The sequence below is a fragment of the Pseudonaja textilis genome, chromosome Z (assembly GCF_049901715.1).
Source record: "Pseudonaja textilis isolate UNSWEBS1 chromosome Z, rPseTex1.2, whole genome shotgun sequence".
Classification (NCBI taxonomy): Eukaryota; Metazoa; Chordata; class Lepidosauria; order Squamata; family Elapidae; genus Pseudonaja; species Pseudonaja textilis.
In genome coordinates this window covers 84,864,179-84,891,254 of record NC_142008.1, presented here as the reverse complement: position 1 = coordinate 84,891,254, position 27,076 = coordinate 84,864,179, and the positions used below count along the sequence as shown (strand labels likewise).

The 27,076-nt window shown below is 37.8% G+C and overlaps 1 protein-coding gene across 6 annotated transcripts in view; it reads left to right on the top strand.

Moving 5' to 3' along the window:
• TANC2 (tetratricopeptide repeat, ankyrin repeat and coiled-coil containing 2) overlaps positions 1-27,076 on the top strand; it is a 343,732-nt gene that overhangs the window by 194,159 nt on the left and 122,497 nt on the right. For 4 of the 6 annotated variants that reach the window (XM_087917322.1, XM_087917324.1, XM_026717339.2 and 1 more), the window contains 2 exons: positions 3,661-3,771; positions 19,172-19,320. In XM_087917322.1, coding sequence (XP_087773448.1) covers positions 3,661-3,771; positions 19,172-19,320 — 260 coding nt within the window. The remainder of the gene's footprint in view (positions 1-3,660; positions 3,772-19,171; positions 19,321-27,076) is intronic. The other 2 variants (XM_087917326.1, XM_087917323.1) reach the window with 1 other exon arrangement.

Here is a 27,076-nt window from a genome sequence, read left to right as displayed (position 1 = left end):
AATTATTTTTCTAAAAATTTACCATCACAAGCCTGGGAAGTCAGCTAGGCTGGAATGACAATCTGAGATGCTAAGAGGAGCTGAATAATAAGCTGCTATATACTGTAGCGCCTCTAAATTCCAGCCAACTTCTTTCCCATCAGTATTTTGTCCAAGTCTGATAAACTAAATGCTTGTGAGGGATAATAACTTCTATTCATTCCTTTCAGCTTCCTCACACTTACAATGCAAACAACCTGAGGATATTTGAATGTATTAAAAAGGGGGGCTTCTGTTCACCTGAATGAGACCCCCAAGTTTATCTTCTGATAAACAGTCGATGGAGTCTTTCCAAACTGTGCTCCACTGCCACCTTCCCATTGTCTAAAACAAGCAACCAAAAATAAGGTCAACTGCACAAATCAACCATAAACATTTAAATATTTTGAAACATTATTGAAATTTATTTAGGATTTTATATATTCTCAAGTTAGGTTTTTTGAACTAAAATTAATTACTGTTTTTTATTATTTTTAAAGTTCTAGACTGTTTATAATGAATGACTTGGCAGTATCATGGGTGATTTTATGAACAATAATATCTGAATTGGGGAGCAATATAAGGAAAAAAACCAATCTTGATTGCAATTTGCCAGTTCAAGTGCTGTTTATTTACTTACTAAAATTTATACACCATCCATTTCTCAAGTTCTCCCTTAGCTAATTTAGAAAGTGTTATAGAGTTCAGCTGAGACTGTTGTTATTGTGGTCACATATTTCAGTCTGCTTGCTGTGTAGCAATCTTTCTGTCTGAGCTCCTTGATTCTGTGACAGACTGGCAAGGGAGATTTTCAGATTTATGGACTATTCCTTCTCAGAGTGTAGAATCAGAGGTGGCTTGGAAGTTCATGGCTACCATGGCAGCCATAAACTTGTCTCAAGTTATACAGGCTCAGTGCATAAGAGTGGTCATATGACTGACCTGATTTATCTGTCAGAAAAGTAGCAAGAAGTTCTGGACTTGGGAAAGCTGAAAACTTCTTTCCTTTCACAGTCATATCACTCTCTGGTAATCCAGCAATTCACTGTCACCACCCTCCATCACTAGATCTGTTATGTTGATCTGCCCTCAGCGACTAATAGGACTAAGTTTTAAAGAGATCTGGGGGCTGTTCTGGAGGGTCTTCTGCTTGAGCTGCTATGTGCTTTTATTTTTTGTACTGTATATATTTTATTTAGTTTCTATTTTTATTGTAAGCTGCCCAAAGTTATGTCTCTGAGATGGGCAGTAATATTAAATCAATTGAGCATGAATAAATAAATAGGTCATCTCCTTGTTACTTTAAGGAATTTATCTGTTCCTCTTGCTAGAGATGGACATATTATTCTCTTGTTTCCTGAAAATATGAAAGGATAATTGGTTACAATCTGCTGCAAATCTCTGCAGTATATAGAACAGTTCTAATTTGGTACAATATGAGCTGCATCATTGTTTTAGGAATCTATTACAGGAATGCCTGCATTAACAGAAAAATATTAAAGAATGGATATTTATCTCTACTTAAAAGTATTATAGTGTGATCGCATTTTTCTTTTAAATTCACTTTTTTCCACTTTTTTTTTCATATGCTTAGATAATATCCATGGATTTATCCTTCTATGAAAAAAATTAATGACTTTATAAAATATTTTAAAAATAGGAAAAATAACAACATACGTCAGCGATAAAAACAGCAATAATGTACAGCAACGGGCAACAGAGAAACACTCAAGAAAAGGTGTGGGACAATAAAAGTGATAGAAAAATACTAAATCCAGTGTTATCTCTAATCGATTTACATGTAAGAAACAAGCAAAATTACTCATCTTTTTCTGGCAACTTTTCTATTTATTTTGCTGCAACTTTTGGCTGCAGTTCTATACATATTTAAAATTGGGAAACATGCAGTTCTAGGATTTTTACAACATAGTTTTAAATAAGCAGTTTAAACCTCAGCAAAATCAAAAGTCAATTTTTCCATGTCTCTCTTTGTCCAGTGAGTTGGCAAGGAAAGGAAAAGGATAATAAAATAAGAATAGCATATATCAGGAAGAAAAAAAGGAGTAATAGAAAGAAATGAAAAAGAGATTACAGGTAATCCTTAGAACCATTTGTTTTGTAACTGTTCAACATTACAACAGCACTGAAAAAAGTGATTTATAACTTTTTTTACACTTATGGGGCAAAACTCACTTAACAGACTTGCCTAGCAATGGAAATTTTGGGCTCATTTGTGGTCATAAGTTGAAGATTACTTCAAAGCCATGTAGTTAGAATGCAGTAGTGCAGGCTGATTGCCAGGGGTTCAATCCTGATGGCTCAAGGTTGTCTCAACCTTCCATCCTTCTGAGGTCGGTAAAATGAGGACTCAGATTGTTTGAGGCAATACTCTGTAACTGCTTGGAGAGGGCTGTAAAGCACTATGAAACAGTATATAATTCTAAGTACTATTGCTTATTACTATTTATATTCTGTCAACTTTAGATCTTACATTTTTAGGAGTTGTGCAGGCACAAGTCTGTATGCATTTTGTGATGTGGAATTTGGATTAGATGGTATAATTATAGTCAGGTAGGATTTGTACCAAGAGATGATGGTATTAACATAATGAAAATTAGATTTTCTAGGTCCCACTGCATCTCAGGAAAGATTCCATTAGCTATGTCTGAGGAAAATGGGGGGTAAGAAATAGAAAAAATACATTCACACCAGTTATGCAAATAACACACAGACACACTTTGGACCAATTATATGTGTGTGTGTGCGTGTGTGTATGTGTGATTTGCATAATTGATCCAAAGAAAGCATAGATCTACAAAATGCACCATTTATATAATGAAATTCTGGCACATATTAACAATGAAAGCTCATTGAACATAATAAATGTAAATAATTCTTTACATAGATGCAGGGGTGGGATTCTACCAGTTCACACCTATTCTCTAGAACTGGTTGTTAATATTCTAAGCAGTTTGGAGAACTGGTTGTTAGAAGAAATTACTGGCCTCATCCTGTAAGGAAGGCAGGAAGGAAACATTCTGGTGTTGCTTACAGAAACTGCCTCTCCGTTAACCCTTATTACATTCTTGGCAGGACTAGATTTCTTGTCTCAGGAACTTCTCTGGAGGTTTTTTCCCTCCTTTGCTGGTACTTTCTTGTGTGGAGTGACCATTCAAAGTTACAATGGCACTGAAAAAAGTAACTTATTACCATTTTTCACACTTACGACTGTTGCAGCATCCCCACAGTCATGAGAGGCCAGGCGAGGAGATGTGTGCCTCGATGTGAGTGATATTGAGTTGGCCACACCCAGCCAATAACATGACCACCAAGCCACGTCCACCCAGTCACATGACCACCAAGCCACGTCCACCACCTAAGCCACACCCATAGAACCAGTTGTTACAAATTTGAATCCCACCCCTGCATAGATGTTTTGAGAAATTGTGAGAGACATGCAGCAGTTTACATTTGTTAATGTAGACCATATTTTTTCTATAAAATGGCTAGTTCCTCCTTTAGGCATAAAAAAATAAATAAAAAGTGCATCTTGGCTTGATACTGTTAACTGATTTCATATGCCATTACTGTACATTCACATTCATTTACATTCATTTCCTTTCTTTCTATTTTTCTCTTAAGCTCCATTAAGGAAAGCCAAATTTGTTGAGAGCCCTCGAATTCCAGAATCTGAGCTTGGCTCACCAACACTCAATTCAACACCAAAACTGGATCTTGATGCCTACTGTCCTGGTAAGCATGTGGGCAGAATTCCTATGCACTCTGAAAGGAGGAAAGTGGGTCTGTTTTATTTTAGTAAGATTTGCCTTTCTTATTAAAACTTGAAAACTGGCAGTTTTTATTTCTGGCAGATAGAAATTGTCAGATGTAACAGTTTCATTTTTGACAAACAGTTGTAACTTAATATTTGTTACTTTTCAGATTTAAATTAAAGCTTCAAAACTCAAAATTTCAAAACCAAATTGGACTTATTAAACAAATAACAATATTGCTTAGATAGCCTAAGTCCATGGATATTTATTCAGTTAATGTACAAATACATGGTACTTTGGGAGACTATGCATTATTACAAGACTCCCTAAAACTTGTGTCTCATGCTTCTTAGGCATGAAACACTGATATTGAAAATAAAGTTGGAACAGTTTTATTTTATTCTTAGCCAGAAAAGAGGCTGTAACATGCATGCAACATTAAAAATCCTGATTGTTTCCAAAATAAGCCTCTGAATGTTTGTTTGTGTGGGTCATTTTATCTTATATACGTATACTTTTGAGCAAATATATTTCAAACAATTGGTAATCAGAAACTCAAGAAAAGGGGAGTACAAAAATAAAACACATCACAGGATTGTGATCTGACTGAAGGATCCATTAGTGATTTTCCATTGTGGAATTGAGAGTAATTTGCTAGCATTGATGATGTTACCTGGCTTTGGTAATGAAACATCTGCAAGAAAAGAGTAAAGTTCAGAGAGCACTATGGACCCCTCAACATTGATATTGTGATTTCTGAAACTCTGTAAGAATAGGATACACAACAATCGAATTCCTGAAGCATTTGGGGGATTTTGATTATTATGTTAAGTGGTTTAGTCATTTCCCTGCTTCAGTCTCTGGGCTACTACAGAAATGATTAGTACTAAAGTCATTACGTTTTTCATAAAAACTTCTCCTGATTTAACAAATTCAAGCAGTTTCTTAGGTTTTTTGTGTGTGGAGTAGAGAATTAAAAGAAAAATAGCAACGTAATACAAATAGAAATGTTATATATTCAGTTAGACACAGGATTAAGGGAACTTTAGAATCTTGTTCTTTTCCTATCCCAAAATATGATGAGGCTGCCATTGAATTTTCTTTAATATTCTCTTTACTGTTCTGTAAAAAATTAAACTCATTTAATTTTATAATATCCTTGGCATCCATTAAAAAATAAATGTTGTATGGGTGCTCAAATGATACAGCAGAAAGAGACAAAGGGCAACCCGAAGGGAATACTCAGTGGGTATAAAAATATATTTAAAATGTTGTAAGATTCCAAGAGAAATAAATAAAAAGGTGATTAAAAAGTCAACAAATGATGGAATTCCAAAAATGTTAAGAGATGATGGATAGTGATAAAATATATTAATAAAATGAAAAAGTAGAAACTATAAATAGGAAAAATAGTAGCATATATACTAACAGATAATATAATTTATTATAATTAAGAACAAGCTAAGAGTAGAAAGTGGAAGTTTAGGATTAGGTAATCTAATTGTATTATTAATATTAACAGTATATTAAAATATATTGTAAACTTAAAACTTTTAAGGATTAGAAATGGTAGGGATTTTGAGATATAATCCTAGGATGGATTAAATTTTGTTAATATTTGGCCTTATTAGTAGTTCTAGACATTTGGGATATTGAAATTATGCTGGAATAATGAGTAATTTTTAAAATATTAAATATTAGTGATTTAATAGGATAACAAATACATGGTGCAAAGAAATGTTATTTATGTTTAAATGAATTAATGGGAATAATGATAAAGAATTATAAATAGAGAATAGCATTGTTGAAGTTGGAAGATTAATATTATACATACTTACAGTATTTGTATTATTATTGTTAGCATTATTTAAAAAGGACATTGACCCAGTCAATATACTGTCCACAAAATATGTATGGTGTGAAAGGAAAACTGCAAATAAAACATGAATTTAAAAAAAATGTTGTAAATTAAATAATAGCAATAAAATAAAATAGCAGCTTATCAGGAATAATCAATTATTGTGAATTTAGAGTATAGCTCTGTCAACAAGGATGATAATCTGTAACGGTAGAGATGAAGATTCCCAAAGTTAAGAAAAAAAATCATTTATATCCTGGCACACTTCTTTGCTAGCTTGTACTAATCATATTTACCCTATAGTTCAAAATGATAATTTAATTTTGGTTGGAAATTTTGATTTGCTAAAACCGTAATTTATTAGATTTGGTTTAATAGGTTGTTGTTTTAATTCAGTTTTCTTTCCTTTTGCTGAAAGAAAAGGGTAAGGAGCACATGAGGTTAATTTCCGTAATTACAAACCATAGTTTGCTATTTCTAATATTTTGAAACATTATTTTCCATGTTTACTGAGCTTATTTTTTGAATATGAATTCAGATAAAAAAGATACCAGCAGTTCAGTTCTGCATTGTTTCTTTCCTTAGTTGCTTGGTATTTCTAAACTTCCAATACTGAAGCCATGAAAATTGAAACCAAATTTTGCTAATCTCCCATTAATATTCATTGACTGGAACTCAATGCAATCTCATATCTTACCTGACAATATAGGAAGATAATTCAACAGTAATTTATTTTATGTTTTGATATAAATTAGATAAAGCCGGTAGCAATGAGGAAGGACGGTAGTTCTATTTTACTTTCCCTTTCATTCCTTCTCTCTTTTACTGATTTTCTAAATATTATTGAGCCTACAGTTTAGTACCATACGAACAACTTTTCAGTGCTTCAGGTTTAAATGCAAAATAAAGTCTTTCAGTGGATCTGAGAGTGCAAACATAGTATTTATTTGCAAATATTTATATGACCTCTATTTTCTCTCTGATTTAGCATGTTTTTCCAGATAACTCACTTTTCAGATAAGATTCATTATGCATTAGATTGAACCTTTGTTTGCTTAGACTATTTGAAAAATACAGGTAGTCCTTAATTTATGATCACAATTGAGCCCAAAACGTACATTGTTAATCAAGACAGTTGTTCAGTGAGTTTTGATCCATTTTATGACTTTTCTTGCCACAGTTGCTAAGTGAATCACTGCAGTTAAGATAGTGAACTGGTTGTTAAATGAATTTGGCTTCTTCCTTGCCTTTGCTTGTGAGAAGGTCACAAAAGAAGACTACATGATCCTGAGATACTGTAGCCACCATAAATAGGAGTCAATTGCCAGGTTTCCGAATTTTGATCACATGACTGTAGGGATGCTGCAATGGTCGTAAGAGTGAAAAATGGTCATAAGTCATTGTTTTCAGTGCCATTGTAATTTTGAATTCACTAAATGAACTGTTGTAAATTGAAGATTACCTGTACATATTTGCAACAAATTAATAAAATCAACAACCATAAGAGTAGGGAAAAGTTTCCTCAAGGTAAATCCAGCTTGTGGTGCTTGTATAGTCACATCTACAGTATGTATTCTTCATACTAATACAGAAGGCATTGGTTATTGCCTTCTTCCTGGAAATGTTGTTTATTTCCCAAACTAGCTTATAATAATGGCATGTTGTGGTGAGGCCCTGTTTCAGGAGTACTTAAAAATTGTGAACTGTTTGGAATTTTCAACCTTTCTGCATAAATATGACCTAAAATGTAATCTGTTTTCCACAACAGTCCTAAAACTATGTAAAGAGAACCAAATTAGACAAATAAGTCAAACATTATATTTATTTATTGAAAAAAATGATTCAAAGCCATATATTTGTACATGGAAAAGGGTGTGAACCTTTAAGATTATTAGTTCATTTGAAGAGGAAGTTAGAATCCAGTGTTTCAAATAATGAGATGATAGCAGGTATGAATGTGGGAAATCCTGCCTTATTTAAAAAACAAAATTCTGGGTATTCAGTGTCAAAGCCTGATCTTCACAGCACAGGTAACAAAGAAGATTTCTGAGGACCTCTGAAAAGAGTTGTTGATGCTCACCAGGCTAGAAAGCTGACAAATTATTTTCAAAGAGTTTATTCTGAACTAGTCCTCTTTTGAGCGGATAGTGTACAAATGGAGGCACCAGTAGCAGTATTATAACCTTTACCAGGACTGGTCTATCTATCAAAATTAGAACAAGAGCAAGGTATTCCAGGAGATCTGCAATAACCGTAGGATAATATCTAAGAAACTAATTTTATGTGGGAAAGACCATGGAAGAATGGGCCAAGAAATGATACCAAGGGAATGATTATAGAAGAGGCAGCCTAGCCCAAAGCTGGATATTTGGTGGAACAAAGAGGACCAGAAGAGCCACTTTTTTAGGTTGTAAAAGAGGCAGTGAATTATACTTTCAGATTTGCAAAAGTGTAAAATTTGGCTTTACAATAAAGTAGAATTAGTTCATCTGATTGTGTTTCCTGTCTTGTCTACTTAATAAGATTGAAAGGAACTAAAGGCCTGTCTTGCATTGGCGAACATTAGTGTTTATGAGAAGGGTCGTTGGTCCTAACCGGATACGACCTTTCTCTTTGTGTGGAGATAGCATTCAGGATTAGGATTGGGTGATCAGTGTCTGCCTGTGATTGGACTAAGTCTGTCAAAACTTTGATGACATTCCCTCTGTTGCTAGGGACCTTCCCAAAAATTGGTGAAGGAATAGTGACAGACTGACGTGTTCTCCTATAAGTATAATACACACCATTACATTCGGAACGCACCACGAAAGAGTGGTGCTATCTCCACACAAAGAGAAAGGTTGTATCAGGTTAGGACCAACGACCCTTCTCCATTGTGATAGCAATTCAGGATTGGGACATACCAAAGCTGGCTGTCCTATGGGTGGGTGTAGTGCAGTCCGAGTCCCTTATACAGAATGGACCTTTTGCAGAACCCTCCATCCAAAAGCTGCCTCAGCAGAAGCAAATGAGTCCAGCTTATAGTGCCTGATGAACAGAGAAGGAGAGGCCCAGGTAGCCACCCAGCAAATCTTCTCCAGAGAAGCCTGGGTGGCCCACGCTGTCGATGTTGTCGCGCTTCTTGTTGAGTGCGCTGTTATCCTTGGAGGAACTGCAAGTCCCTGTGTTTGGTAGGCCTTAGATATGCAAAGTCTTATCCATCTCCCCACAGTCGTTCGAGTTACCTTGCAGCCCATGGTGGAAGGTTGAAAGGAAAGAAAACAAAGAGGGATTCAGACCTCCTGAAGGACGATGTCCTCTTGATGAAAATCCTCAATGTCCTCCGAATGTCTAGAGTATGCCATCGTTTTTCTAACACGTGCACAAGATTCGGACAAAAGTCAGGTAAAATTAGTTCTTGGGATCTGTGGAACCACGAGTTCACCTTTGGCATGAACGAAGGGTCTAGTCTTAACACCACTCGATTGGTGTGAAACACACAAAGGTCTTTCCTGACAGACAAGGCTGCCGGGTCCGAAATCCTTCTGGCAGAGGTGATCGCTACCAGAAAGGCTACCTTACAAGACAAAACTGCAAGGGAATTGACCTCAGTCAGTGACTGCAGTACTTTAGAGAGGTCCCATGTTGGATATTGATGAACCACTGGAGGCCTCAGGTTTGTAGCCCCCTTCAGAAACCTGCAGACTGTGGGATGTCTAGACAAAGATTCCACAGAGGACAAGGCTGCAACCTGCCTCCACAGAGTATTAGATGAAAGCCCTTTGTCCAGACCCTCTTGGAAGAAGTCCAGCACCTGGGCAATCGAGGCCCCAGAAGGGACAATGTCATACTTACAACACCATGCACTGAAACTTTCCAGGTTGCATTGTAGATGTGGTTGGTGGAGGGTCTCCTGGAGGCCTGGATAGTTCTTATCACTCTGGAGGAATAATTGTCCCGGATCAGAGATCCCCGCTCAATCTCCAGACAGCCAAATGAAGCCACTGGGGCTCTGGATGCAAGATTGGCTCCTGGCTGAGCGACACTCTGTCCTCTGGTATCCTCCAAGGTCTGGAAATGGAAAGGTTTACTAAGTCTGCAAACCATGGCCTCCTGGGCCAATGAGGGGCTACCAGGATAAGCTCTGCTCTTTCCACCAACAGTTTCTGGATGACACTCAGGATCAGGGGCAGAAGAGGAAAGGCATACAGGAGCTCCCATGGCCAGGGCAGCGTAAGGCATTTGTTCCCACCGCCCCAGGAACCGCAAACCTGGAATAGAATCTCAGGAGTTGCGTGTTGTTCTGGGAAGCGAAGAGATCCACTGCTGGGCATCCAAAGCGCTCCAACAGCTCCTGAAATAAATTGGGATGCAAACACCACTCTGCATGGTCAGTGGTGGCTCTGCTAAGCCAGTCAGCTTCAACATTGGCCACACCTGCAATGTGCTCAGCTCTGAGCGACACCTGGTGTCTCTCTGCCCATAAACCAAGCTGCTCTGCCTCCAGCATCAGAGGTCCTAAATGAGTCCCACCTTGGCAGTTAATGTGTGCCTTGGTTGACACATTGTCAGTCAAGATTAGGATGTCCTTACCTGAGACCACATCCTCTAATTGTCTCAGAGCCAGGTGGACCACTTGAAGCTCTAACCAATTAATATTATGGATTTGAAAGGCACAATGAATAAGCCAGAAAATAATTGGAAGAATATTCTCTGGATTGTCAACACCAAAATAGAACTCTGGGATTTGAATGAAAGCATTATGTTTGGTGAAAGGCAAACGTTGCATTCCAGCATAAGAACGTTACTCAATCTGTGAAATGTGATGTATCACAACAATTTGTCAGCATTGATACAATTGTGAATTTCAATAGGAGAGCATCATAGTTGAGGTGGTTGATTGACGAAACACAGATCCCATTTCCCTCCCTCTCTCCCATCCTCTCTATTTTAGCTTGTATTAACTTATTTATGTATTTAATATGTAGGTATATACATATGTACATTTATCTTTTATTATTGTTTTGGAATGACTAATTTTAATCCTATAGAATATTGAAGAACAAGCTGGGTTTAGAAAGGTGAGAGTCACTATAGATTAGTGCTTAGTTCTTCATCATCTGATTGAAAAATATATGTCAAATAGACTTGTATCATTATATGCCAGTTTTATAGATCTTAAGGCAGCCTTTGATATGGTTACCAGGACCTAAGGTATGGGAGAAGCTGGAAGCTGCCTCAATTGACCACAGGTATCTTCATCTGTTATGTGCCCTACATACTAAAACACCCCTCAAGGTGAGGTGCAATATGCAAGGGTTCCTCTCGAAGTCAGCCAAACTAAAAAAAGGGGTTAAACAGGGGTTCAATTTGGCCCCCTTGCATTTCATATATAAACGACATGGTAAAATAGTTAAATAAACCAAATTACCACCTCCTAAAATAGGTGATTGAAGCATCGCCCTGCTGGTCCATGCAGATGGCGCTGTTATCGTCTCCAGGATACCAGTAGGTCTTAAAAGAGCCTTGCAAGCCCTTGTTCAGTATTGTAATTACAATAAATGGACATGAATGATGAGAAAACAAAGGTTATGGCCTTTGCAAAAAGGTCAAAATTCTATTCATGGTATCAAAATGGCCATAATATAGAGCAAATAACCACTTCAAATACATAGGGATGGTCATCCAAGTCACTGGTTCAAGAAAAGCACATGGTGAATATGCAGCTGTCTTGGGCCAAAGATCAGCGAGCGCCATCTTTAAATTTTTCCACACAAAGGGAGGATATTATGTCCCTACCGCAATTAAGCTTTTTCTGGCCAAGTTGCTAGCAGTTTCTTTATGGGACCTTACTCAGACCCTCAGCTTCATGTTTTGCACCATTGGAAAAAGTTCAATCCAAATTCATTAGATCAATTCTTCAGATGCCACGTTGTGTCTCAAATGCACTTCTGCGCCCGGAGACAGGATTGACAAAAGTCGAAGCAAGAATCTGTATAGCGCTTTAAATCTGTAACTAAAGCTTAACTTATTTCCGCAAGGTCTTTCTCCATTAATCCTCCAAAACGAATTCTCCTCATCATGGATCAAGGCTGTCGAGTCCACATTTGCCAAACTACACTTCTCCCCAGCCCCAATACTCAAGTTGGACTACGATCAAGCAAAACAAACCTTGTGACAAAGGGTAGAGGACATCAAAAGGCAAATGGAAAGCTCCTCTGTAGGGAAAGCTCCTCTGTATCTGGCTCCAGACGCCATTAGATATGTTGTCACTCCTGTCAGCTATTTTAGCCAGTTGGAATCAGCAAACCATTGGAGAGCATTTTCGGTGCCATGCTCTTCCATCAGCAAATATAGAAAGATACTATTGACTGAAAGACTCTGTTCCTGTGACTCAGAAGCGATGGAGACCATTGGTCACATACTCCTTCGATGTTCCTTTATAGAGAAATTCAGAAAAAAATTATTCCAATAATTACTAGGTATCCTAGCCATTCCGACACTGCTTATCTACAGTGGTGCTTAAGGATGAACAGTCCGTAACTATAGCGCAGGTGGCTAGATTGTGCGCAGCAGCACTGGTTAGTAACATGTGTCTAATCCACCACAGCTATTTTATACAACAAATGTGGCAAACCCATTGCACTGCTTATTCCTTTCCCTTTTAGTATTAAACTGGCAATGGGCCACACAATTTATGGATTGTAATTTTAGTATAGTTAAGCCATGTATAATTGACAGACTGGATTTTATCATTGATTTTAGTTGTTATTTATTATTTTATACTAGAATTTTTAATTGTATATTTACTGAGTGTTTTTATTTGTTCTGGTCTATGACGGTAATAAACTGAATTGTAATTGTAATCCTATAAAAATGTTTGGAAGGACCTGAAATGGGCAATTCATATGAAGAAGTCCACCAACATCCCGGAGCTGAAAGTATTGCATTGTGTTAAATTCCTCTAAGCTGATGTGCAGGAGTGATTAACAGTAATCAGAAACATTTAGCTATACATGTTGCTACCTATAGAGGACACACCAATTACTGAAAGTTCATATTTGTTTGCCATATAGAAATACAGATAGTCCTCAACTTAGGACCACAGTTGAGTACAAATTTCCCATTCCTAAGCAAGACAGATAAGTCTGTTTTGTCCCATTTTACTACATTTCTTGCCACAGTTATTAAGTGAATCACTGCAGTTGTTACATTAGTAACACAGTTGTTAGATGAATCTGATTTCCCCATTGACTTTCCTTGTCAGAAAATCACAAAAAATTATCATAAATACATGCCAGTTGTCAGGCATACAAATGGTCATAAATTACTTTTTTTCAGGGCAGTAACTGAACAGTCACTAAACAAATGGTTGTAAGTCAAGGATGTATGCAGCTATGAATCATTTTCATCCATTTTCCAGACCACCTTTGGGTTGTTTTTTTTTTTTACACCAGTGAAAAAGTGTGGGAGATCACTTCAGGATACTATGTAGGTTGAAGAGATAAAAGTTTGTTGTGGAGCTTTGATGACAGTCTGTTCCCAGGCTGGGTACCTATTGCAGATTTAGAAATAGCAGAGCTGGTGAAACAATTTAAGATGGGTAAAAATTTTATCACTACTGCAATTGTGAGTAATCATCTAGAATAATCAATGTTAGCATCTGTCTTTACCTACATAGATTGTTCTGCACAGGTTTGAAGAAAGTGGAGCTGAGTCATTATAGTGTCATTTGTCAAAAAAAGTCAATTGAGATTTACCTGTTCATTATAGACCACTAAGTACTTTTTGGAAATATTATGTATAACATCTTTATAGTAAATTTGGGATAATTCAAAACATAAAGAGCCAGTTAGGCTTTAAAGCTGGATGTTTGATTATAGATCATCATCTAATTGAAACTGGATCTGCAGTATATGCTTCCTTTATTGAATTTAGATTTGCATTTAATTTTTTGCTAGATGTTGGCAGTGGTACAAATTTTAAAATTCTGTAGATGGATTCATGGTCTTGTTAATAAATAGACTTTATGAAAATTGAAGATTAAAAATTCAATGCAATATACAGTAATTCCTATCTGTACAGAAGTTGTGGGGGTTGTTGGTGCTCTTTGAAGTTAATTATTGCATAAAAGAGTTGAGCAGGGCTGTATCTTATCATTGATATGTTATTTTTATTCTGACTAGATCAGATCACTTTATAAGCCACCTTATAAGCCACGGGTGTCAAACTTGCCATATCACATTGCCCTCATGTGACATTTTGTGACATTTCCTCATTCGCGAAGCTGGGTTGGTGTGGCCTCTGTGCGACATGTCCAGCCTACGGGCCACCAATTTCACACCCTGTTATAAGCCATGATCCGGTATTGCAATAGTAAATTTTGGAGAGCATTTACCCTAATATACTGCAACATTTTTAACGATTATTTTTGAAGGAAAGTTTAGGAAAATTCCTTACACTTAGGACTTTATGATGAAGTGGTTGAAAATACAGTCAATGTATTTTTCTTTGTCAGTTTTATATCCTTTTAAATATTTGAACCTTTCAGATCTATTTTATGTACCATTGCTATTAATTGACCAATATTATTTAGTTTGTTTGAATATTCCTAAAGTTTGTTTTATTTTTTAAACAGTATAATTTTTGTATTGATTATTTAGCTTATTTTTGGTTTTTTTAGTTTTCATGTTTTATTTTCATTTAAGTGGAATTCTGGTCTTCCATCTGATATATTTGTGCTTTTGACATTCCAGCTCAGATTTTGTTTGTTGTTTTTTTAGTAGAAGCTTTCCTTGCTTCTATGTCAATGTCTATTTTAACAGGTGGCTGTTGATTCTGCTGTTCCTTCTCACTGTCAGACTTCCTCATGGTATTAAATGTTTCTTAATAGTTGTCAAAGCTGAAGTGTATAATTTGTGCAATTACAGAGATTCATACAGAAATATATGAAGATACATGTAAGTAACATAACTATATATCTAATTTGATCTAGTGATTAAAGTTCCAGGCTAGAAACCAGGAGATTGTGATTTTTAATCCCACCTTAAGGATAAAACGCAGCTGGGTGATTTTGGGCCAGCCTCTCTCTCTTAGTCCAACCTCACTTCACAGGGTTGTTATTGTGGTGGGGAAAGGAGAAGGATATGTTGGATATGTTTGTCATCTTGAGTTATTTGTCAAAATAATAAAGTTGGATCATAAACAAATAACAAATGAAAATATAATGGGGTGTGTTTTTGTTTTCCCTTGTTTCTTCAATATCCCATCAAAGCAAATTGTAAATGATTGGTGCTTTCCATAGCATGATGTCATTTCCCCATTTTTTTTTCATTTTAAATTATTTATAGTTTGAAAAGTATGTTTAGCTGTTAATTTAATCTACATAAATAACATTATTAGAAATAAAATACTTTTATTCCCTGAGTTATTGCAACTTGCTCTAAATCTGTTGTTTATCAATTAGGTTCTTTAGTATCTTGAACAGGTTCAGGCTACTGCAGATGTAAGAATCTCATTAAAGCTTTATTTAGCTGCAGCTCTGAACTTTGACTAGTTGCTTGGAAACCTCATGTAGGCTGTGTGAATACAATGCAGAAGGAAAAGGCTTTTTAAAAGAACTGATCTATTTTCAGCTGTTTTCTGAAAGATTCTGCTATTCTTTTATTTTTGCTGCTACAGTATTCTCTTCTATTGGCAACTTCTACTGATGTAGAATGATAGTGATTAGTTTATAAGTTTTTAAAATACAGATCAAATCATGAATATCAACAGTATCCCAATGAACAAGTCACTTTCAAGCAATTAAATCTAATATCACGTTTTATCCAGTTCAAACATTCAATCAAACAATCAAATCTTTATTTGGTCATAGACCATCAAATAAAACGTAAGAATCAAGGACAGTTAAGATAAAAGGAAAAATATAGTTATTCTATCTAAAAAGGATTAGAGTTAATATACAGTGTACTGTGCAGATTATAGAACAATATTTTTCTGTGGTCAAGGAAATAAAATTTCCTTGATAATAACAATTTGATTGAATAGGATGCTTAGTAGAGAATGAAAATCATAATTCCTGGCAAGCACCTGTGTAAAGAGGGCAATAAAAATAACATGTTCCATCAATTCAATTATTCCACTATGAAAACACTTTCTGCTCAAAGGATATTTTTTGGTATCTTCCTTTGGTAATGGCTGTTGGGAGGGCATTGAATCTGGCTAAGGATAAGGCCCTTCTGAATTTTGGGGTTGTTACACCACTATTGGTGGAAATGTGCAGAATGACTCAAGATGATGTTTCTGGCTAGAGCTGGAAAGTTTTCTTGCAACTCTAGATCAATTGCTTGCTGTTTGAGATCAGCTAGTCCACCTACATAGCCCATGAATAGCCATAAAGTTGCTATTCATGGCCATGAACAGCCATAAAGTTGCAATTTCGCAGTATTGCCTGGCTCCAGAAACATTGTAAGCATTTGGCTATAATTAATGGAGCCAAGCTGATTGGAAAGAAGGAGAGCTTAAGCCAATAGAGGAAGATATACTGTAAATCCAGGCAGAAGTTTCAATTTTAAGGAAGTCAGCTTCATGGCAAGGGACAGCATTTGAAATGCAACAAGATGCTTGAAAGATGGTTCTCAAAATCTTGGTCTCAATTCTTTCCAAAGAAAGGAATGATGGAAGAGCCCAACTGAGCTTCAAAAAGAAGCTTAGCTGAGAAGACTTTAATAACTGAAAGTAAATGCTGAGCTCTTGTGGACAAATGGTTTGCAAAGGCAAAATTGTTTTTTTATGCATTGAAAGTACCTAGCTGGTATGAGATTTATAGTTCCCAGTAGCTTGGAAGAGAATCCATGGATATTTAAATGTCTTGACTTGTTCCATTAAATGGTTAGTTGTTAGAAATATGTCTTAGGGTGCTTAGCAAAAACTATGACTTTGGTTTTAGAATAATTAGTTTCTAGATTTTGGGGGGCAGTGTTCAGGTAGTATATGAAGTAAGACAATCTATGTTTGAGAAAGCTGCACAGCATCAGCTGCATATAGAAGAATAGAGATGTGTCTATTTCCCAATTTTGGTGAATGAAGAGATTGACTATTCAGTTTGTCAATAAGAGAATTAAAGAAAGGGCAGCTAGAATACATCCTTGTCTCATTCTCCTTTTTAGCAGAAATTTCTTTGGGTTGGTATACTTGGGCACTGCATTGTACAAATTGTACAAAATGTTGGCCAGTGATGAAACTACATCAGTAATAATTCTCCTAACTCAAATGGATGGCCAATGGGGAGGAGCTCATCTGATATGGAAAGATCCTCTGCCTTGGACCATAAAGAATGCAAAATAGGGCTTCCCAAATTTCCATTGATTTGGCAAGTGTATGACGGGTCAATTACCTGGGCTGATAGGATATGCCAGAATAAGGACAGATTTTTATCTTTGACAACTAGAGACAAATGAGTAATAAGTTCATTGAAGTTTTCCTCCCCCCCCCCAACAATATAGATATCACTTTCTTTGTGATACAACTTTTAGAAACTAACTGAATCTTTTTGGTAGTCATACAATTACAATCAAACTCATAATTAGATCTAATTCTTGAATTTAGTATGTTTTTCCATATCTTAATAGTGAAATGTTCTTGAAGGCTTTGTAAAAGAGATATATAATAGATGCATGGGGGCCTGTCAAATTTCTTATTAGTTCAACATGAGTGTTCCAAAACTCAAAAAAAAAAAAAAGCATGTTGGAATATTTAGAGCTCTTGCCTTAGTATCTGTCAATGAAAAATATATATCTACAGAAATCACAGCTTTAAGGAGAAAAAGTTATCTTTAGTAAGGGAAGGTTATTACTGTTAATTCTACTTCAATTCAGTTTATAGAAATAATTAAATTATGGAAATTTGCCAACAAGCTAGTATTGGTTTAAGTCTCCCAGGCCAATCTGAAAGTTCTCACAGTGATCTTCTGGAGCAACTCCATTTATTTTGCGTATATCAAAATGATTCTCTAATTTTCCTAAGTAAGATGAAATCCCAGCAAATTGCAAGTTCCAAGTTGGGTGAGTGGTCCTTGGTACTGTCTCAGCTTCATCGTTTTCTTGCAGGTGTTTCATTGTAACCTCATCATTGATAGAAGGGAGTGCGGTTTGCTGTCATGTTATATTTTAATGGCTTGCACCCACTCTTTCCCTGTCCCTCTTCCTGTCTCCCTCTCCCTCCTTTCCTCCCTCTCTCCTCCCTCCCCCCTCCCTCCCTGTATCATGTGAAATTAAGAATATTGTGCAAAAGTTTCATACTCACCTAAGTCTTGGTTTGTGGAAAATGTGATTACTTACACATACTGTTTCCCACTTGGAATGTTTTATTTAAAAATGGAATATTCTATGAACAGTTTAATCAAATACATATAAATGTATAGTAATATATGCACATTAAACAAGTGAAAGGGCCATTCCATAAGCAAACCATCTTGCTCAGTGCCATCTTTTTTAGAAAGTAGTGTTAGCAAATACATTATGGCTGCTGATTTAAATGTACTTCAGGAAACTATCTGCTGTTTTTTCTATGAGCGTTCATTTGTTTGTCTAAAAATAATACAGCACTGAACAAAACTTTCCTGGAAGACAAAAAAGAGAGACTGCATTTCTATTAAGATCACAAAGACTACTTGACATGAAACAAAAGTTCTGAGCTGTTCCATTTCATGATACAAATGTAATATAAATATCTTTTGAGGCTGCTTTCTGTTGTTTTGCCCATCTAGTTTAGAATTCTTTTTCAGAATAAGTGGGACAAGGATATATCTAAATTTGTATTTTATTCCTTGCATGAAATTCTTATGCTAAGACTGTAAATTGCAAGTTTTTATTTTTATAAGTGGTCCTGATATAGAGCAGAAAAAATACCAAATAATATTTACATCTTATATGTTATCTAAAACTGATTGTTATGTAGGATTTTTTTGTCTCAGAATTTATATAAATATTTTCCAAATTTAAAATTACATGGCTGAAAACACTAATAAAAACCCACTGTTGGGTAATTATATTCTGATAAAATTTTGATTATAGTGTAGGTAAGCTTGTGAAATGTATGGCCCATAGGCTTCATGCTACCTGCATGCTGCCCTGCCAACTTTTTTTGAAACTCAATAAATCCACCACTGCCAAATGTCACTGCTGCAACTCTGAAACTCACATTGTTGAGTACCTGTACTATCTCCAGGCCTCATTGACAATCATCAGCTGCACTGCTACTGCTGTACTACTACGTTCTGAACAACAGATAGCACAATCATTATTCCTTATGATCCCCAATTCTTTTTAATTTATCAATGCAATTATTTCAGATCCATGAATTGGGCCAACCTGAAATATAAAAACCCAACAGCACTTTTTCATTTTAAAAAGCATATCCCCTAGCCTCTTATAATAGTGTACAGAATATTTTCAGTGCTACAAGTGCAAGATTATATTTTTTTATATATGAAAATATATAAAATCTAGGATATAATTAAAATCCTTTTTCTTGTTCCATGCAGGTGAAACTGAACAGGAACTGGGACCTCCTCCCTCTGTAGATGAGGCAGCAAACACACTCATGACTCGCCTGGGCTTCCTCCTGGGAGAAAAAGTCACTGAGCTACAGGCAGGGAATCAGTATAATATGGAAGGACAGGAAGACAATCAGGTGAGCTTAAAACTGTGTAGAATGATAAGTATTTCACTGTATTCTATTTCTGGAAAACAAAATACTGCATGCTATAATTCAAATCTCATCTTCTATTAGATATTTGAAAATCATACATATTGGTGATTAACTAGAACTTGCCAGGCAAAAGCAACCAGAACAAGTCCATGAATTTTCAAGAATTGCCAGATTGACTGCATTCCCATGTGAACCAGTAGATAAGGGCTTCAGTAGTCTGGCAATGGTTAGGTGGTTCATGTGGTTAGTATGCTGGGCTGATGATTAGCAGGCTCATGTTTTAGACCTAGTTAGTTGCCACCAGATGGGGTGGGATGTGCTCCCATAACACATTCCAGCTCCTACTGATCCAGCAGTTTGAAAGCAGGTGGACCGGGAGTAGATAGATATTTTGATGGGCAATTTGACAGGGACATGAAAGGAGCCCTTGACATAGAAGTAGTAGTAGTAGTAATCTAGAAAAAAAGTAGTAGTAGTAATCTAGAAAAAAATAACAATAGGACAGGGATGGTAGGCACGTTGGTGCACTTATGCATGCCCCTACAGACCTCTTAGGAAAGGGGTGAGGTCAATAGTAGACAATCTAAGGTTAAAGTTTTTGGGGTTTGGGGAAGAAACGACAGAGTCAGGTAGAGTATTCCAGACATTGACCACTCTGTTGCTGAAGTTGTATTTCCTGCAATCAAGTTTGGTTTACCTTAAGTATATCTCTTCATCCCCCACTCCTCTTTACTGTAGAATATTCTTTAGCTGGTGATTCCAGCACAGAGATATTCTTACCTCTGCTATAACTTGTAAATATGCAGAGATTGAAGTTAGCAAGTCAAGTTAAATCAAATTAAGAAATATTCTGGATATATAACTCTGAATAGAAGATAATTAGACTTTCTTGTATAAGATCCAAGTAGGAAGAACTTTTCAGGATTTGTCTTTTTCTCAGATCTTGGTTTAGCAAAGAATTCTGTTTTGATAGACCAGACAGAAACTAATGTAAATTATTTTTAGTAATTCTTGTTAAAAATGGGATACAGATTAAACAGAAACACAGTAAAATCCTTAATATGATCAAATAATGGACTTAAACAATTTGTTGTTGTAGATTACTCATTCATTTGGCCATTGAAAACTTCCCTTGTTGCTAATTATTTTTCTAGGAAGGGCAACCCTCTAGCAATTTAGTACAGGCAATCCTTGTTTACTGACCACTTACTCAGAGACCATCAAAAATGTGGCAAAGATAAATGAGTGAAACTTAAGATTGGTCCTTGAAATTCCAGTTGTTGAAGTGCCTCCACAGTTATGTGATTACGATTTGAGTGCTTGGCATCCAGGTTGCACTTATGACAGTTACAGTGGCCTATGGCAACCTTATACAACCTTGCCTGCTAGCTTCCCAAAAGCAAAGCCAATGGGAAAGATGACCGTAAAAGTCACAAGTTGGTAAATCTCTCTCACCTATCTGCACATGAACCGACTCATATTCTTCTTTCCTTGGCCTCTCTGTGCTTATGCCACACCACAGCACCCCGCCTTCTAACTCATGTGTGGCCTGTCCAGGCTTCCCTGCAGCACCCCTTCATTTCTTCCATGATACTTCTAGAGCTTCTTACTTAATAACCTGCATATCTTGGGGTTTCTGTCAACTTTTTGACTGCCTGAACTTTCATAATTAAGTAATATGGTCATGTGACATCATGCTTTATGACCACATTGCTGAATGACAGGAGTATCGATACCAATTGCCAGCATAACTCAATGACTACCTATGGTTAGAATATTATTCTGGATGAGTTTGAGCATGTTGCACCTTTTGACAAACAGCTCTTTTTAGAAAAAGCTGAGCAGTGTTGAAGTGGTTCTTACAATGCTAGGTCATTGGAAAGATACTGTGTAAGGACCTATTCTCCTTGCTTGGTCTTTATAAAAGTTTCTCTGTTCATCTTTGGAGAATGTAGCCAGGGCAGATTCCTTAAATTACTCCATCTCATGTTAATTAGTCTGAGAGAAAAGTTTCCCTTTCCAGATTTCAGGGAAGGAACCCCACGTTGATTCATAGTCAAGGTTTTCAGAACAATTGTCAGTTTTTGAATAGGATTCTTTTAGAAATTTTAGTCTAGGAGGCAGGAGAGTTGTCAACATACATACATACAGGCATATACATCCTAAAGAACAATGACTTTCTTTTATATAAGCCAGTTTCTTCCCTCAAATTTTCCTTCAAGTAAGCCAAGAGGAAGTCAAATAAAATTCCTTTTAATTTTAAGAAAAGTTACACATTGAACAACTAGTTCAATGTGAGACAGTCTCACTATCATGAGGTTTCTATTCTTTTGCTATCTTGAATGTTTATCTTACGGCTTAGGCTTGATAAAATCCAGATAAGTTAATGATTTTTTCAGATTTTCCTCCACAGATAGTTCAGAAACTTTTATGGGGGTGGGGGGAAGCTTGCTGAAGAGCAAAGCAAAAAAGGCTAAACCCCTCTTTTCTGTATTTGTTTTTTATTTAATCCTGCAAAAAGGTGCAAATTTGTTTTATAATCCAGGCATAGCTGAGAAATTCACTTATGGGAGAATAGAAAAAGAATTGTATTGATTTTTTAAAAATCAGCTTAGCCCAGTTTGTAGCACATTCTTCCAGTCCTAATGGGGTCTTGTTTGATTTGAAAGGGAGGGGGATTATATTTTTCTAATTTTGGTTTTAGTCTTTTTTTTGTTATTCTTATTTTGGGAGCTTCTTACATTAAAATATCATGAGTCATTTTTTCACCTTTGAATGTACTGTATATTTGCATATGTATGTATCTATGTATTATATATTTGAGTTTTCATGGATTTGTGGAATAAAGAAGGCTGTAGATATCTGACTTAGAGACAGGAAATATGAATATGGAAGGGATTTTTAAAATCTAAAGAATGGTTATCTCACAATCTTAATTCATAAATGGCCAAAACGTTTGATAGAAATACATATAGAATGTTTTAATTAATTTTTTTAAAATTTGTTTATTTGGAGTTTAAAAAAAAAAACGAGAACGAGGCTTGCTCAGGCCTCTCAGCTGCATCCAACTCCCCGGCCTCAAATTTAGGGCAGCATATTAATGAGGCATATCTTAGCGCTTCCAGTGTTAGCCCTCACTAAAATGGAAACCACACAGGCCCAGTCTGATCATCTGGGCCTTGAAGAGGCCCGTTGTTCTGTCTCCTCAGTCTGGTGATCTGCAGGCCGGCCCTCAGGCTGTATCCAAGCTGAAGAGGCAGAATTAGGCTCCACCAGTCATCTTCAGGCATGGTCACCAGAGAGAGCAGCTGAAGTTTTTTTACCTCAAGATTTGAGTATGTCTGGCCCTAGTTTTAGACAGGCAGCTTGGGTTTCAGAAGTTTCCAATTCTTGGGGTAATTTACCTCAGAGTGGCCATAGGCAAAGGGCTGAGGCCACCTTTACTCCTACAGCTGCTGGCCTCCACCCAGTGGATCCATCAGAAGTAGCAGGCCTGAAGATATTAAGGGTATGGTTTCTGTGACCATAAGACATGGGATTGCTGAAGGTTTTCAACAACCACATGGTTGCCTCTGTCTCCACCATCTGGAACTCTGACAGAACCGGAAGATGTCCTTAAGACTATGATAAGAGGTCAGAACAGATTCTTAAGTGCACTCACCAAGTAGTAGCATGGGTGGTCTGAGCCTCCACTGCAGCATCTTTCTTTACAAGGTCTTATGTGCATTGGCTGCACCAGCTACAGCTCATTTGCCTCCCAGTGATACCAGGTTCTACCAGGACATAAATAAGTTCTTCATGGCAGCAGACTTTACAGCTTACGCCACCTTAAATTCTGCAAAATTTGCATAAAAAGTGATGGCATCCTAGGTGGCTAAGCAATTGGCAGACAGACTTGTACCAAAAATGGAAGCTTGCTTCCACCCTGTGCTTGGGCAAGAGTCTGTTTGGGGACGCTATGGAACCATACCTAGTGGAAACCAGGGATAAAGAAAAATTCTTTCGTTGTCCGGAAAGAGGTCAGATTTTCATCAGGCTCTATACTTCCAACCATCTTCCTTTCAGCCTGAGTCCAACACCCATTTTCCTCTGGGCCAGAGGGCGTTCCACCCTCGCCAGGAGCAACAACCTGAATGATCAGGTGGATAACAGCAGTTTTCCAGCAAACGGCCCTTTCAAGGCAAAGGAGGCTATTCATTCTGACTCTCTAAATCAGTGGTCCCCAACCTTTTTTGTACCAGGGACCAGTTTCACACAGAAACACTTTTTCAAGGACGAGGGGGGGGACACTTTTTCAAGGAGGGGGGAGGGGGAGGAGTCCGAGTTTGGTGGTTTGCTTGCAGTCGTTTCATTACCTGACTAGATAACATCTGATGTTGTTACCTAGTCGGGTAATAAAACGTCTGCCAGCAAACCACCAAGTTCAGAGAGCGCCAATGCCTCCTCATTGCAACCCTGAGCGACAGATATTCTCTTCTATTGGGACATTTAAAATGGAGGGTTTCAGCTGCAGATTCAGGAATTGCGCCGGGCTGAGGAGCGCCTTCAAAACTGAGCGCTGGGTGGTGGCGGCCCGCGGCTGTCTCCGCGGCTCAGGACAAGTCCCTGCAGGATGGCTGAGAAGCCCCGCCTCTCAGCCCTGCCTCCCTCAGCCTTATCCCTCAGGTGTCTGCCTCGTTCCTCTCTCAGTCGCTCTCTCGCTCCTCCACCAGCCCAGGAAGAAACTGCTTCAAAGAAGCCAGCAGGGTGGCTTTTCCTGTCAGCGCAGCTCCTCCAAAGCGCCCGTTCACCCCCACCCCGCCACCTGCGGTTCAGTCCAGTGCTCCATTCTGCCTGCCTGCCTGCCTTCATTTCTGGTGGTTTCGGAGCAGCTTCGGCTGAGTAAAAGAGGCGAATAGTTATTATTCTCAGCCAAAGTTACTCCGAAACAACCAGAAACAAAGGCAGGCAGGCAGAACGGAGCACTGGATTGAACCGCGGGCAGCGGGGTGGGGGTGAACGGGCGCTTCGGAGGAGCTGCGCCGACAGGAAAAGCCACCCTGCCGGCTTCTTTGAAGCAGTTTCTTCCTGGGCTGGTGGAGGAGCGAGAGAGTGACTGAGAGAGGAACGAGGCAGGAGGAAACCGAAGCCGCTGAGCCGGAGAGCAGGACGGGCTTTGGTTGCTTCCTCCCTCCCCTTCTTTCATTTGTGTCCTTGATCCCTGATCCCAGCAGCATTCACCGAAGGCGAAGAAAGCCGCCATTTTTATTTTATTTTTATTTTCTTTGCAGCCCGGTACCAAATGATCCACGGACCGGTACCGGTCCGCGGCCCGGTGGTTGGGGACCGCTGCTCTAAATGACTGCCCTCCTTCCCCTCCCATCGGAGGTCATCTGACCTTCTTGGCTTCATGGTGGGAGGAGTCAGCTTCGGATGCCTAGGTTCTCAGGACTGCGAGGTCAGGTCTTCAACTTGAATTCCTCTCCCGTCCTCCAAGTTTTTTTGTTTGCTGTCCAATATCTCGGGACAGTTCTAGACAGTCCCTCATGGAATCAATCATTCAACATCTAGGTGGTCATAAAAGCCAGCCAGGCGGTTCAGGTGAATCAACGGGTGCTGGGGTTCTACTCCCACCTCTTCGTAATCCCAAAGGCCTCGGGATGGAGAATAATCCTCAACCTCAAGTCCTTGAACAAATTCATTCCCTACAGGCGCTTCAAGTTGTAGTCCCTCCATACTTTTCTGGAGAGCGTTTGAGAGGGTGACCTCCTCTCATCCATAGACCTCACAGAGGCATACCTCCATATCCCAGTCTGACCCCTTCATCGCCAGTTCCTTCGCTTTTGCTACAACAAGAAGCATTATCAGTAGTGGGCCCTTTCATTTGGCCTCTCATCAGCCCCCAGGGTCTTTACCAAGGTTCTAGCAGCACTGGTGGTGTCCCTACGCACCCAACTGTGAGGGTCCAATGGACAATATCCTGATTCAGTCATCTTCAACCCACTCCACCAACAGCGACCTTCAGACCACGATGCGGATCCTACAGGAACACAGGTTTTCCATAAACTCCAAAAAGAGTCATCTTCTGCCGATCACCCATCTCCTACACCTAGGGGTGATTATCGACATGACCCTCTGCAAGGTTTTCCTTTTCCCAGATTATCAAGAGAGTCTGAATGACTCAGGGCTTCCAGTTTGAGTCTCTTCGGCGACAGACTGAAATCCGCGATCGTGCATGATTTCGATCTGTGCTCGCCGACAGAGCACCCCGAGCCGGCTTGTTTCGGGGCTAAGCCACCCTGTAGAGGTGGTGAAGAAGGGGGAGACTGCTAGCAGGGTTGACGAGAGCTGCATCTCTCTTCCCCAGCTGGTCATTACTCCCTTTCCCGAAGGCGGTTGCAGCGGTGGTCAGAAATGGCCACCTCAAAGAAGAACTGAACCGGAAAAGAATGTGCAGGAGGAAGATAAGAAGAAAAAGTTTTAGTTGACCAGGTTAAATCGAAAAAGCAACAACGTAAGTTACCCTGGAATTTAAATTTAATAACATTGTTCCCAAAGAAGATTTTGAAGCTGAGGGAGAGGAAGAAGGGAAAGAATTAGTTTTTTTTTTCTTCCCTTCCTTATACTGACAGCTAAGAGATTTAAGCAAGAAATTGAAAAAAAAACCACTTTGACATTCATAGGCATCTAAGCTGAAAATAAAGGGATAATAAAGATTTCTGGATATTTAAAAGTTTTCAAAAGCAGGAAAGGAGAAAAAAAAGAATAAAAGGGCAGGATCTGGAAAAATGAAGGAGACTGCCTGGAACTAAGGAATGGAACTATAACTAAAAGGAACTTACAGTGAAATTTTAACAAGATTCCTCAACGATACATTTTAACTGAACAAAATAATAGAATCCCAGGAAGAGAAAGTGGAAAAAAGAAGCAAGAAAAAACAGCCTTGGATTATTTGGATTACTTGGTGATTTTGTTTTTTGCATCTAGATGACTAAAATTAACCGGGTGGTTGTTTAGAAGTCTTTAAAATGGTATCACTCTTAGAAGAACTGAAAATGGAACTTAAAAAATGGAAAGAAGATGCACAAGAAGGGAGAGGTTCTTTTGGCTTCGTATTTCAGTTCTTAGAAATGGAGATCTGGAACTATGAGAAACAACAAGAAACACTTGCTGAACAAGAAGATTGGGACAAAGAAGAAGTCATCTTTAATTATCAAATAATTTTAAGTGGGGGAAAAAAGAAAAGGGGGGAAAGAGAGTGAAAGATTTAAGACTAGCAAAAACAACCAAAAAGAAGAACAATTTGAAAGGTAAGTATAATATTAGAAAGCAACAGAAGAGGGGATTACAGATGAGAGAGTTAGAAGTAGAGAGATGAGGGGGTAAAAAGGGGAGGGAGAAGAACAGGGGGAAGAAGGCAAGGAAAAGTTGCAAAAGACAGAAACAAGAAATGGAGAAACAGGGAAAAGATATTAGGATTGTAACCATAAGCTTGTTTAGAGATAATGGGTTAAAATTTAATTGGAAAAGGGATTCTGCAAAGGTACATAAGATAGCATTGTTATATTACAAACAGAAATAATTTTAGAAAATATGACTAAAATGATGGATAAAATATTTACTGTAATGTAGTGGAATGTTTGTTAATAAATAAATGAATTAAAGTGATTGAGAGAATTAAATGTGAACATTTTAATTATTAGTAATGATTTATAAAAATATAAGTGAGAAATATGGGAAAAAAAGAATTAACTATGGA